Below are 12,883 nucleotides of genomic sequence, written 5' to 3' on the forward strand. Positions count from 1 at the left end.
CACTGAATTTTGGAATAAGCCCTGTACAAACTCTTTTCTTTCCAGGTGTGGGTGCAGAAGGAAGAGACAAAAATCAAAGTAAGAGATTTAGCTAATGAACTTCGTATCTCAAAGGTAGTAATGTCTAAACCAGACTGGGGAAGGCTTTAAATAATCAAGAAGGAAAATGACAAAGTGAGGATTAACTATGATGTGTTTCATACATCGGCCCTTTTGGCAGTCTGATGAAATTCAAGAATTCTTTCTCAGAATAATGTTTTAAATGCATGAAATTAGATTGGATCACAAAGAAACCAATTATATTGAAATGCAAGTATAAAAAATGTTTTTACAACCCCTAGATTAAGAATCCCTGGCATGGGGGCAGCTAGGTGATGCTGTGGATAGCGCACCAGCCCTGGAGTCAAGAATACCTGAGTTCAAATCCAGCCTCAGACACTTAATAATTACCTAGCTGTGTGGCCTTGGGCAAGTCACTTAACCCCACTGCCTTGCAAAAAAAACTAAAAAAAAAAAGAATCCCTGGCATAGAAGGGCTTCTGTTTTTTTTTTCACTGCTTTAATAGTTAATTAATTAATGAAAGGATGGCAGGAAGAAAGGAAGAAAATAAGGAGGGGAGGAAGGAAGGAAAAAAGGAGAAGAGGGGGAGAATGATTTGTTAAATATCTACTTCATATCAGACATTACAAAATCCCTGGGAGGTAGAAGTTGGCCCCATTTTAAAGTTGAGAAAACTGAGGCAAAAAGAGGTTAAGTGACTCGTCCAGGGTCGAACAACTAGCAAGTGTGTGAAGATTGATTTGAAGTAAAGTCTTTCCTATTTGTCTCTAGAGAAAATCAAATTATTATACCATTAGAGATTCATAGATAAAAATTGGAAGGACCTCAAAGATTGTTTGGTTTGCTTCCAATATTTTACATATCCAAAAACAAAAACAGAACCAGTGAGATGAAATGATTTGCCCAAGGTCACAAAATAAGAGGCAGAGAAAGGGTTTGATCCTGAACTCCTTGATTTTATTCTTGCATTCTTCTTTACTCCTTCCTCTGCCTGCTCCTTGCAACTAGACTCAGAATCAGACCGTATAAAACTTATCATTATAATGGATTAGAAAGTCTGGATAAGTTGCCATTCAGGAGACGTAAACAAAATTCACCATCTATTCAAATAGACAATCAATTCTACACTCTAACTGCATGGTATTATGTTCCCTATAGAGAGACTCAAGTGAGAAAACCTCCAAGTCACAAAAATTCTGTTTACTTCCAGGCACAACTTGGACTAAATGATTGCTAAGGTCCCTTCAATTTAACCCAAAGAAATTCAAAGTTGCTTATTAAGAACTTTGCCACAGGACAAAAATTATACTAGTTGACCACACTGTGCTTAGATACTGCTGGGATGGAGGTTTAGGATGATTCACAGAGATAAATGGATTCAAATTAATCCCAGAGGGTTGGGGATGATAGAGTAGACTAGTAAATTGAGGAAAGATCTCTTGTAGGAGGAGAGAGTCCTTGAGCTGAGCCTTGAAGGGACCTGGGGATTTAAAGAGGAAGAGGTAAGAAGGGAGAGTGTTCCAGGAATACAAAAGTCACTGTCTGCCTAGAATGTAGAAGCTTTTTGAAGAATAATATACAATCATCTTGGAAAGACAGACTGAAGAGCTTCAAGGAATCTGTATTTTATGCTTGAGGCAATAGGGAACCAATGAAGTATCTCAAGCAGACAGGTATCTTGGGAATTTCAGACCTGTGCTTTAGGAAATATTGAGCTCCTGGCCCTAAACCCTATGATCCTACTCCCCCCACCCCCAAATGGTATCCTTAGGCATTTAAACATATGGGAAGCAGACACTTTTTAAATTCTATAGGATTTCTTAAAGTACCACTGGATGATTTATTTGGTAGAGTTCAGAGGTTCTTAATTTTTTTGTGATGGATCCTTTAGCAGTCTGGTGAAGCATATGGATCCCTTTTTAGAAGAATGTCCTTAAATTCATAAACTAATATGCATAAAATTACAAAGGAAAGAAATAATACTGAAATGTAAAATTATCAAAATAGTTTAAAAACAAAACAAGTCTAAACACAACAGGTTAAGTACCCTTGTATAGAAAAAAATAATTGTAGGGTGTTTTGTGTGTGTGTGTGTGTGTGTGTGTGTGTGTGTGTGTGTTTGTGTGGTTTGGTAGGATGGCAAAGGAGTGATGGAAGAAAATTGTACAGTAGATCTTTGGGAAGCTATGCATAGTCATGGAAGATGAAGTAGTTGGGTCTTCAGAGTTTCTGAAGCAGAAACCAATATGCTATATATAACTCCTACTAAAACAGTCCTTTATGAATCAAGATTATCAGATGCTGCCAAAGTTACAAACTACCCTCAATGCAAAACACCACTAGCTACAAACATTCAAGAAAATTGATTTCAAATTCAGTAACATATCAAGCAATGAATTTGAAGAAGATAGATGATTTGGGTGAATGAAGGAAAATGGCTTGCATGGATATAACATTTTAAGAGTTGGACACTGATTTACATGCATTTTGTTCCTTATTTAATTCTAAAAGGTAGTGTGAATTAGGTAGAAGGAATATCATTATCCCTATCTGAAAAATGTGAAGACAGTGCCAAAGACTTGCACAAGGTCACAACAGCTAGTAAGAAGCAGTCAAAGCTTAAATGTGAGTTTTTGGATTCCAAGTCTACTACTGACTTTTTCTACCTCACACTCTACCTATAGGAGTATAACACATTGCACCCAATGAAATGGAAAAAGTCTTTTAAGCCCAAAGGAAGGAGAAGTGGGTTTTGTTTTATATCAATGAGATGTTCTCTAACATCTCCTCTAAATTTAACAATCTATGAGTCTATACTATTGATGTAGAAATTCAAGACTGCCAAAATAGCAAATCTATGCTAATCTTATCTGGTTCTTTGAGAGCAAAAAGTAAGATCAAAAACTCTGAGGAAAGAAAGAGGTTCTTCCTGAAACTACTCAGGCACTGGGAATTTCTTCCCTAGGTTCCCAACTAATAATTAAATATTTTCAAATGAGACCTTTTAGGGGCACCTAGGTGGCCCAGTGGATAGAGCACTGGCCCTGTTTGTCAGGAGTACCTGAGTTCAAATCCAGCCTCAGACATTTGATAATTGCCTAGCTGCGTGACCTTGGGCGAGTCACTTAACCGCATTGCCTTAAATAAATTTTAAAAATTAAAAAATAAAAACAAATGCACCATTTTTATATCCTAGCATAAATAGTTTATGAATACTTTAAAGATTCTTTAAATAAATTCTGTAAGTACTCTTTAAAGTGTCCTTTAAGTCTTACTAACTTAAAACTGCATTAAGATTTTTGGAACAGGGGTGGCTAGGTGGCGCAGTGGATAGAGCACTGGTCCTGGAGTCAGGAGGACCTAAGTTCAAATCCCGCCTCAGACACTTAATAATTACCTAGCTATGTGGTCTTAGGCAAGTCACTTTAGCCCATTGACTTGCAAAAAACCTAAAAAAAAAAAAGATTTTTGGAACAGTGAGTTTTTGCATAAATGTTGATTAACACTACTCTTTCTTAATAATGTAATAGCAAAAAACAATCAAGAACAAAACAAATCATTTAAATCTGTGTAGCCCTTTACTGTTTAAAAATACTTTTGTAGTATTATATAATTTAATTTGTTTAAATTAAAGGCTATTGTTTAATAGCCTCTTTATTCACAGCTATAGAATTTGAGAAAATTTTGATTTAGGGCACTCCTAACTTAGGGGGAGCTTATTTTGTAAATGAGAGAAATATAATAAAAGGTATCCTATCAGGTTAGTGATTTTACTCTGTTTATTAACATCTGGCATTTATAAAGCTTCCTTGTTTTTAAATTACTCTAATATTGTTCAAAATGTTTTTAGGGAGCTACATTCAACTCACTGCCAAAAGTAAGGGAGTTAAAGTTGTTTCACAAAATTTTCAAAAAAGGAAAAAAGAAAACTGATGATTCAGAGATGATGGAATACTAATAATTTTATAGACTTTAAACTTCTCTCCAATATTTTGCCCTATTGACCACTCCTTCTATACAATCTTTTCTCTATAGGATTTTTGAGATACTTGTCTCTTCTTTTTTACCCCACTATTTTACACAGTTACTTCTCCCCAGTATCTTTTGTTGGCCCTCTTTTTTTTTCCTTTTCATTATCTCCATGTTCTCTTTTGTGATCTCATCAATTCCCATGGATTCAAGTAGCATCCCATGGAGATGACTCATGCATCTATATATTCAGTCCTAGTCTTTTGCCTGAGCTCTAGTCCCACATCACAAATAACTTTCTGGGCATTTTCAAATATATGTTCTTTCCTTAGACTTATCAAACTCAACAAAGTCTAAACATCTTTCCCCTCATACCCACCCATCTTCTGAACTTCACTATTTCTTTTGAAGGCAAAAGCACCCTTTCAATAAACCAACTTTATAAGCTTGAAATTATCTTGAACTCATTTTCCCTTTCTATCCTATTATTAATCTAACAGGTGTGAGGCAGTACCTCAGAATTATTTCAATTTGAATTTCTCCAATCAATAGTGATTTCTTCAATCAATTAGAGCTTTTTTAAAAATATGGTTATAGATAGCTTTGATTGGTTTATCTAAAAACTGACTGTTCACATCTTTAGATTACTTAACCAATTGAGGAATGGCTCTTATTTTTATAAGTCTGATTCACTTCTCCACATGTCTGAGAAATGAGGCCTTTATCAAAGAGACTTGCTTCAAAAGTTTTTTTTCACGTTATGAGTGCTAGTTTTATTTCTTTCCATCCTATAGTCAGGGCTTAATAATTCTTTTTTTTTTACTCTTAAATTTGTGGGACAATGGAATTAAGTGATTTGCCCAAGATCACACTGTGCCACTTGGCTGCCCCTTAATAATTCTCTTTGACTATACATGAATGAATAAGACCTTTTAAAAATACCAAGATTTAGACATCTTCAAAACAGTGATCTTGGGAGGCTATATGCAAATTACAGTGCTGGGCTCATTTGAAATACTTTTGCAACTCCTCTCTTGGAGTTGTCTTCAGGGTCAGTACATATGCTACACCAGAAAATCAGTAATTTTAAATTAATTATCTAGGTGATCCCTTTTTTTGGACATTGTAAAAACTAAATCTTCCCTTGAAGGAGGAAGATATCAATGGAGCTATTTATAAGAAAGAAGTCTCCAAACTTAGGAGGCATTTATCAGTGAAAAATTCTAAAAAATGTTCTGAGCCACATTGGTATTACTGGGATAAATGTGTCATCTCCCAAGGAAAGGGATTTGAAAGGGATGGTGCTTACTTTGGTGCATAAGTTTGGGAACAGTTGTTAAGAAAACATAGTTATTACTTTATGTCCCATTTCATGATACATGAAAGAAGTTCATCTGAGTTATAGTTAATTCTTTTATATTTTCAAGGCTTACCGGGTAGCAAGTTTATGGCAAATGACACCAGTGTCCGTAATGACCTCACTCAGTCTCATTTCAAGATGTACCTTTCCCTGAAATACAGAAGATAAGGCATGATATGAAAATTAGAGAATACCAAGTATAACAGTCCCTTCATTCCCATCAAGGATCCATACCGAAAGAAAAGTTTCATTGTCAAACTGTGATTTAACAATGAAATCTTGTCTTGCTAACCACCTCGTAAATGCATTTCCACCCATAAAGCATAATGACTGTACACAGTAATTTCCCATTGACCATGACTCAAACAGAACAGATTAATCACTTAAATAGAGCTTTCATCTGAAAGAACTTAATGTTTATAAATTTTGTTTAAATGAACCACTTTCCAGGCCAACGCTGAATCATTACACAAAAAATTAGAGCTATATATGCTGACTATTTAAATTGGGGAGGTTTTTCATAATTAAGAAGTCAAAAACAAAATAAAAAATTAGTTTCCAAAAAAGTAAAATCTGTAAAAGAATTGTACAAAAATGAGAGCATCTGATAGCACTGTTCATTTTGGAGATGTTCATGGCATTAGCTAGTAGAGATGAGGAGGCTAAAATAATGCTTTTCCTCAAAAAACTCACATTTTTCTGGGGGGGGGGAGAGGGATAGAATAACGTATCCATATAAAAACAAAACCTATATAGAAAAACTATAAAGTAACAGGATGAAGTGAAGGGAGAACTAAGGAAGAAGGAATATTGCCTAGATTTTTATGTACAATTGGATAGAGCAGAGGTGTTAAATGTATTACTACTAGTGACTGTCCAACTAACCAGATTAAAATGTAATTTGGAAATATTTAACAAAATAAAATATAATAGAAAATATTAACATGTGATTTTCTAAGTTAATATGCAGCCACAGGGATCCTAGTCTATTTGAGTTTGACACCACTTGGATAGATCTAGTCTGCCAAATTTTCCCATCAGAATATACATCTTGACATCTTGGATAGCCTTAAAGATGATAATGAGTTGGGCCCACGACTAAAAAAGGAGAATGTGCTAGACTGTGTTTATGAACCTATACAATGCTTTGGATAATCCCAGATTACCACTGAATCAGGGAACAACATAAATTGGAAAGTTAAAATTGTTCAAAACCCAAAGAATCACAGAGAAAGATGAAGTGAATACAAAGGTAACTTATTTATAAGAAATAGCATAAAATGCATGAGGCAACCTCAAAGAAATGTTTAGAAAATGTTTGCCTTACCTACCTTAAACAGTTGCAAGAAAAATACTTTGTAAACTTCAAAAAGCTATTTAAGTCTACAATTGTTATTATTAATTTCTATACCAGTCACTAAGTGAGGCCTAAATAAAGAGGTAGGAAAAACACCAGAACTGTATCATTCTTATATAGGAAGGGTCAGGTTTTGTGCTCATGTGTGTTAAAACAGATTTTTAGAAAAAGAATGGGGAGGAGAACAAGGATGAGGAAGAGAAGGAAAAGGAGGAGGAAGAAGAAGAAAACAAAAGAAAAAGCATTCTCTAGAGGAGAATCCAAGACAAAAAGAACATGACCTGATAGATAATTCACAGATTTAGGATCTAGTCCCAACCATCCTACTCCAGTGAACCACCCAACCAAATTCCAACCTACCTGATTCTAACTTTTTTTATTCTTTTTCTCTTAGACTTAGATTGCAGAATCAATTAGCAATTTATAATTTTTCCCACATAGAAAAATGTTCTGCTACCATTTCATACATGTTTTCTCTCTAAATTAGAGATTTTTCAGATGGCTATGAATTTAGATGAGAAAAAATTTCACTTTATTTGAATTTAATTGATTTCTTTTATAATGCTATATATTTTATTAAATACACCTAAAAACATTATTCTGATGGGTCCATATACTTCACCAGACTGTCAAGGGGGTCCATGATATAAAACAGGTCTTAAGATTCCCTTGCTAAATAGGCTATAAATTCTGTAAGAACCAGAATTGATCTTTGTATATCTTTTGTATCCTTTCCTCCCAGAAAGTGACTCACACACTCGCTGCAAGAACTCTCAGCCCTCACTCCCAAATCCATCAAATAACCATGTACAATCTGCTTTCCATCAGCAAGTCTCACCATTCCTACAAGAGGAATACATATTTTCCACTTAAATCAAAAGAGATTCAATGTGAGAATCAACAAATGAACAAAATTTTCCTAGCACAGTTTTCTCACTTAATTTGATCTGCCATAACTAGTGTATTGCCTGAGTGGGAAACGGCATGAAAGGAGAATAAGTCCACATGAATTGGTGTACATCATTGGGTGTAGCAGAGTTGCCCTCAAAGATGGGTGTGACTAGGGTGGGTTCAACCAGCAATTCTTTTTTTTCTTTTAAATAGTATTGGGGGGTTTTTTCCAATTAAATGCAAAGACAATTTTAACATTCATTTTTTTAAATAAAATTTTGAGTTTCAAATTTTAGCCCTCCCTCTTTCCCTTCTCTTCTCCCTAAGAAGTAAGCAATTTGATATGGATTATACATGTGCAATCATGTTAGTCATGCTGTTAAAAAAGAAATAGAACAAAAGGAAAAAACAAAAATACAGAAAGTGAAAATAGCATGCTTTGACCTTCATTCAGAAATAATCAGTTCTTTTTTTCTGAATGTGGATAAGCATTTTTCATCATGGGTCTTTTAGAATTGAGGCAGTACTCTTATCAACAATAACAATGGAAATAATAACATTAAGTCATTTAACTTCTTTGTGACTCCAATTTCCTCATCTGTAAAATGAAAAAGATAGAACTTTATTGCCTCAAAGTCCCTTTTAGTTCTAAATCTATAATTATGGATTCAATAAGTACCAAGGGAAAGAAAATGTTTTAGAGTAGAAAAAACATCAAGTTTGGAGGCTGAGCCTTTGGGTTCAAATCTTACTTTTTCCAATTATAGTTTGAATGAGCTTAAACTCTTTGAATCACAGTTTCCTCATCTGTAAAATGGAGAGATTTGACAAGAAAGTAATCCCTGTAGTTTTTTCCATCTCTCCATCTGCTTGACTTGCTTGGTTTCACAAAGTTAATTCAATTTTGCTGAAACTAAGACTAATCAAAACAGCTCACTAGATATGAAACTAGGAAAAGAACGTAAGATACTTGAGGAGTACTGACTATATCTTACTTATCTCTATAACCATGGTATCCAACAAGGGACTTAGCACAAAATAGGCACTTGAAAGACTTTGTAGGGTTTATATAAATTGAAATAGCATTTAACTCCCTTTCTCTCAGGGTACCAACATCTCATTATTTCTATCTGCTATAAGGTTTTAGAGAGATGTTTCCAAACTTGATAATTAGATAATTACCTAGCTGTGTGACTTGGGCAAGTCACTTAACCCCATTGCTTTAAAAACTAAAAAAAATTTAGGAGTCTTTTGTTCTTTCTCTGGACCTTGAAAATACACACACATAAGTATACAAACATAAAATATATAGGGCAACTAGATGGTAGGTAGTAGTGGATACAAAGCCCAGACAAGAGACCAGAAGACTTATCTTCCTGAATTCAAATATGGTCTAAGACACTTACCAGCTATGTGACCCTGGGCAAGTCACTTAATCCTGTATGACTCAGTTTCCTCATCTGTAAAATGAGTTGGAGAAGGAAATTGCAAATCCAATATCTTTGCCAAGAAAATCTCAAATGAATACAACTGAACAATAATAATATTAACAATAAAAGTGTGTGTGTGTGTGTGTGTGTGTGTGTGTGTGTGTGTGGAACAAGAGAGCACTGACAAACAAGCCACCTAATCCCACAGAGTATAAGGTGGGATTTAACTAAAAAATCAATAACATCCCATCTTTAGTGAAAAGTGATATTGTCTTCTAAAAGGGCTGATAAAGGAAAAGGGGAGGAGAAAGAACAAGAAAAAAGTGTGACAATGTGAAATATTCATTCTTGGAGGATTTAATACATTTTATGCTTGTAACTTTCTTTAAAATATTCTTTCCATATACCACTGGAAGACTTGTGTCTGAATACTGTCTCTCCTATTTGTTAGCTGTGGGGCCCAAGACAAACCTGTTACCTCATCTGTAAAATGATGATGACACCAGCATCTATTTCACAGTTTTTTTGTGAAAAGCAAATGAGATGATGTGAAAAATGACACTCTAAAATATTTAAACATTTTAAATGTAAGTTATGATTACTTTTAGTAGTAGCATAAACTACTAGTCTTGACTGTCAGTGATGAAAAGGGGAAATGTTACTGAAGAGAACAAAATTTCATGGTGATACAATGGTTGTTTCTACAGGATCAGTAGGAGAGTCAATAAGCATTTATTAAGTGGCCACTGTAGGCACCCCACAAACCACGGGGAATTAAAAAAAGGCAAAATACAGTATTTCCTTTGAGTAGCTCTCCATCTAATGGGAAATACCACATGCAAACAAATACACACAAATAACCTGTGTACAGGATAAATAGGAAATGATCAACAGAGGGAAGGCACTAGAATAAAAGGGTTTGGGAAAGACATCCTGCAGAAGGTGGGAATTTAACGGAGCCTTAAAGGAATCCAGAGATAAGAAAGGAAAAACACTCCAGGAATGGAGAACAGCCAGAGAAAAGTCAAGAGTCAAGATATAGTTTGGAAAAGAGCAAGGTGACCAATGTTACAGAATTGAAGTAGGGGGTGAGGGATATAATAAAACTGGAAAGGTGGGAAGGAAGGTCTATGCTATGAAGGGCTCTAAATGCCAAACAGGATTTTATGTTTGAACCTATTGCGGATAGGGAGCCATTGGAGTTTACTGAATAAGGAGATAATATGGTTAGACCAAGGTACTAGAAAAACCACTTTGTGGCTGAATAGAGTATGGAATGGAGTGGGAAGAGCCTTGTGACAGGCAATCCAACCATCAGGATATTGTAATAATTCAGGTATGAGGACTTGAGTGTCTGGATAGTTTGATGTCAATATCAGAGGAGAGAAGGAAAAATATTAGATATTATAAAGGTAAAATTGACAGGATGTGGGGAGTGAGAGATAGTGAAGAATGGAAGATGGCACCTGGGGTGCAAGCCTGGAGGACTGGGAATATGATGATGTCCTTGACAGTAAATACAGAATTTTAGAAGTGAGAAGGAGCTTAGGGGCAAAGATATTAAGTTCAGTTTTGGAAATGTTGAATTTAAGATGTGATAGAGGAAGTGAGATGTGAAACTAAAGTTCAGCAGGGAGGTTACAGATGAATAATAAAGTCAGAAGCCAGACTGTAGAGAATAAAGAAGTAGAGACTTTTTTTAAGGAGTTTGGTTCCCACAAGGGAAAGAAGGAGCAGGAAAGAAATGGTCAGGGGAGGGGTTTTTGAGGATGAGGGAGACATGAGAATGTAGACAGTAGAGAAGTAAGTAGTCAGTAAACAGATGTTAAAAAGAGTGAGGGGGGTAGTAGAGGGGAAAATCTGCTGGAGGAGACAGGCTGATGTGAAATTGTACGTGTAGAGAGGTACAATCTTGGCAAGAATGGAGCCATATCTTCATGTGAGAAAGGGTGAAGGGGAAGATGGTAGAAGAAAGCACCTGAGTATTAGGTGTATTAGTATTAGGCCATTGATAAATGGCCTTAATTGTTTCTGAGGGGAGAGAGGGTCATAAGAAGTTTGAAGAGGAATGAAAAGGTTGAACAGAGTCATTGTAGGGTATGAGGTAGTAATTTAATAAGAAAAATATGGAAGGATTGTTTACCAGCAGTGAAGGCCCAAATGAATTATGAAACTAAGTTTGTAGTCAGCAGTTGTAAGATTTTCTCCACCTTTGTTCAGCAGCAGGTATGTAGGAAAGAAAACAGCAAATGGTAGAAGTACAGGTGAGATTTAGCAGGACATATTTGGTAATATGAAAAAAGGGTTAGTGTTCAAAAGAAAAGGTCAGTGTGGAGGTAAAGTGATTCATCAAGGAAACAAGATGAGGAAAAGACAAGAGAGTGGCTAGTACAGGGTGATGACTTGAGATAGAACTGCAGGGTTGAGGAATTGGAGAGATCATGTTATGGGCAAAGAGTAGAGTTTGGTATGGGAAATCAAAGGCATAGGTGGAAAGACAATACACTGTGATCAGCTAAGAGAATTTCAGAATGATTAGAACCTTCTCTGAAAAGGTGATGTGGAAATGAATATAAAGGAGTATGTTTCTTCAGGATCTTTTCTTCAAGTAATTCACACCAATCTACCAGTTATTTCTATGGGAAGATTTACATTGGGGGGAAAAAAATAGTAGACATCAGCTCAAAAGGCAGGATGCAAGCAAAGTTCAGACAATTGGAGAGATTTAGAACTTGATTAGATTTCCTCTGTTTTAGAGGATCTTTGGAAACAATGCATTTCATTACAGTTTCTCCTTGAAGGCTAGTAAAATATTTTCTAAAAATAAACATTTATCAATATCTTTTGTTTTTATATTACCCTTACTGTTTAGTATATCCCTCCTTCCCTTTTCATAGAATATCTCCTTATAACAAGGAAGTGGGCAAGAGTTCAGCAAACCTAACCAACATATTGAAAAAGTCTGATAATGTACATAGTCTTCCAATTCCAAAGGACTCATGAGGAAAAATGCTATCCACATCCAAAGAAAGAACTAATAAAGTCTAAATGCATATTGAATCATATTGTTTTCACTGAATTTTTTTCATTTTTTTCTTTTTGTGCTTCTTTCACAACATAACTAAAATGAAAATATGTTTTACATCATTGTATATATATATATACATATATATGTATATATATATAATATAAATATATAAAACCTGTATCAAATTGCTTACTATCTTGGGAGGGGAGATCAGGAAGGGAAATTAAAAAATTCAGAACTCAAAAAAATTAATGTCAAAAATTCTTTGCATGTAATTGAAAAAACTTAAAATACTATTAAAATTTTTAATTAAAATTTAACCTTAATATTCATTATGAAAAAAATACATAGCATAGTCTCCTCTATAATAATCTCTGCAAAGAAGTGGGGAACATACTTTCTCATAGCTTTTCTTTTTTTAAGCAAGCTTGGTCATTATAATTGTGTATTTGGTAATGTATGTACTTGGTTTCAGTTAACAACTGGTAAAATATAGTACTTTCAAACATGCTTCAAATAGAAATGGAACCAGGGTTTGCTGTTTGGATAACCTAAAAGTCACACCCTATTCTCTATCTCTGGTTGCAATAGTTTGGGAGCCCCATCATTAGCAAACTGCCAACCAAAAAAAAAAAAAAAACTTCACAGGGTAGATATTCAGAAGAAACCAGCTTTGCTCACACTCTTCTCAAACCCACCAAAATATGCACCTCATATTTCTACCAGCTATAGATTTGTGGTTCAAACCAAACATACTATGTACCAAAAAAAAAATCCCACAAATTAC

General features: G+C 34.9%; 1 protein-coding gene across 3 annotated transcripts in view; it reads right to left on the reverse strand.

The window, feature by feature from the left end:
• The window catches only part of RASA3 (RAS p21 protein activator 3), a 299,007-nt gene that overhangs the window by 98,333 nt on the left and 187,791 nt on the right, over positions 1 to 12,883 (reverse strand). For all 3 annotated transcript variants that reach the window (XM_074192117.1, XM_074192115.1, XM_074192116.1), the window contains exon 5: positions 5,464 to 5,540. In XM_074192117.1, coding sequence (XP_074048218.1) covers positions 5,464 to 5,540 — 77 coding nt within the window. The remainder of the gene's footprint in view (positions 1 to 5,463; positions 5,541 to 12,883) is intronic.

Source organism: Macrotis lagotis, chromosome 6 (assembly GCF_037893015.1).
Source record: "Macrotis lagotis isolate mMagLag1 chromosome 6, bilby.v1.9.chrom.fasta, whole genome shotgun sequence".
Lineage (NCBI taxonomy): Eukaryota > Metazoa > Chordata > Mammalia > Peramelemorphia > Peramelidae > Macrotis > Macrotis lagotis.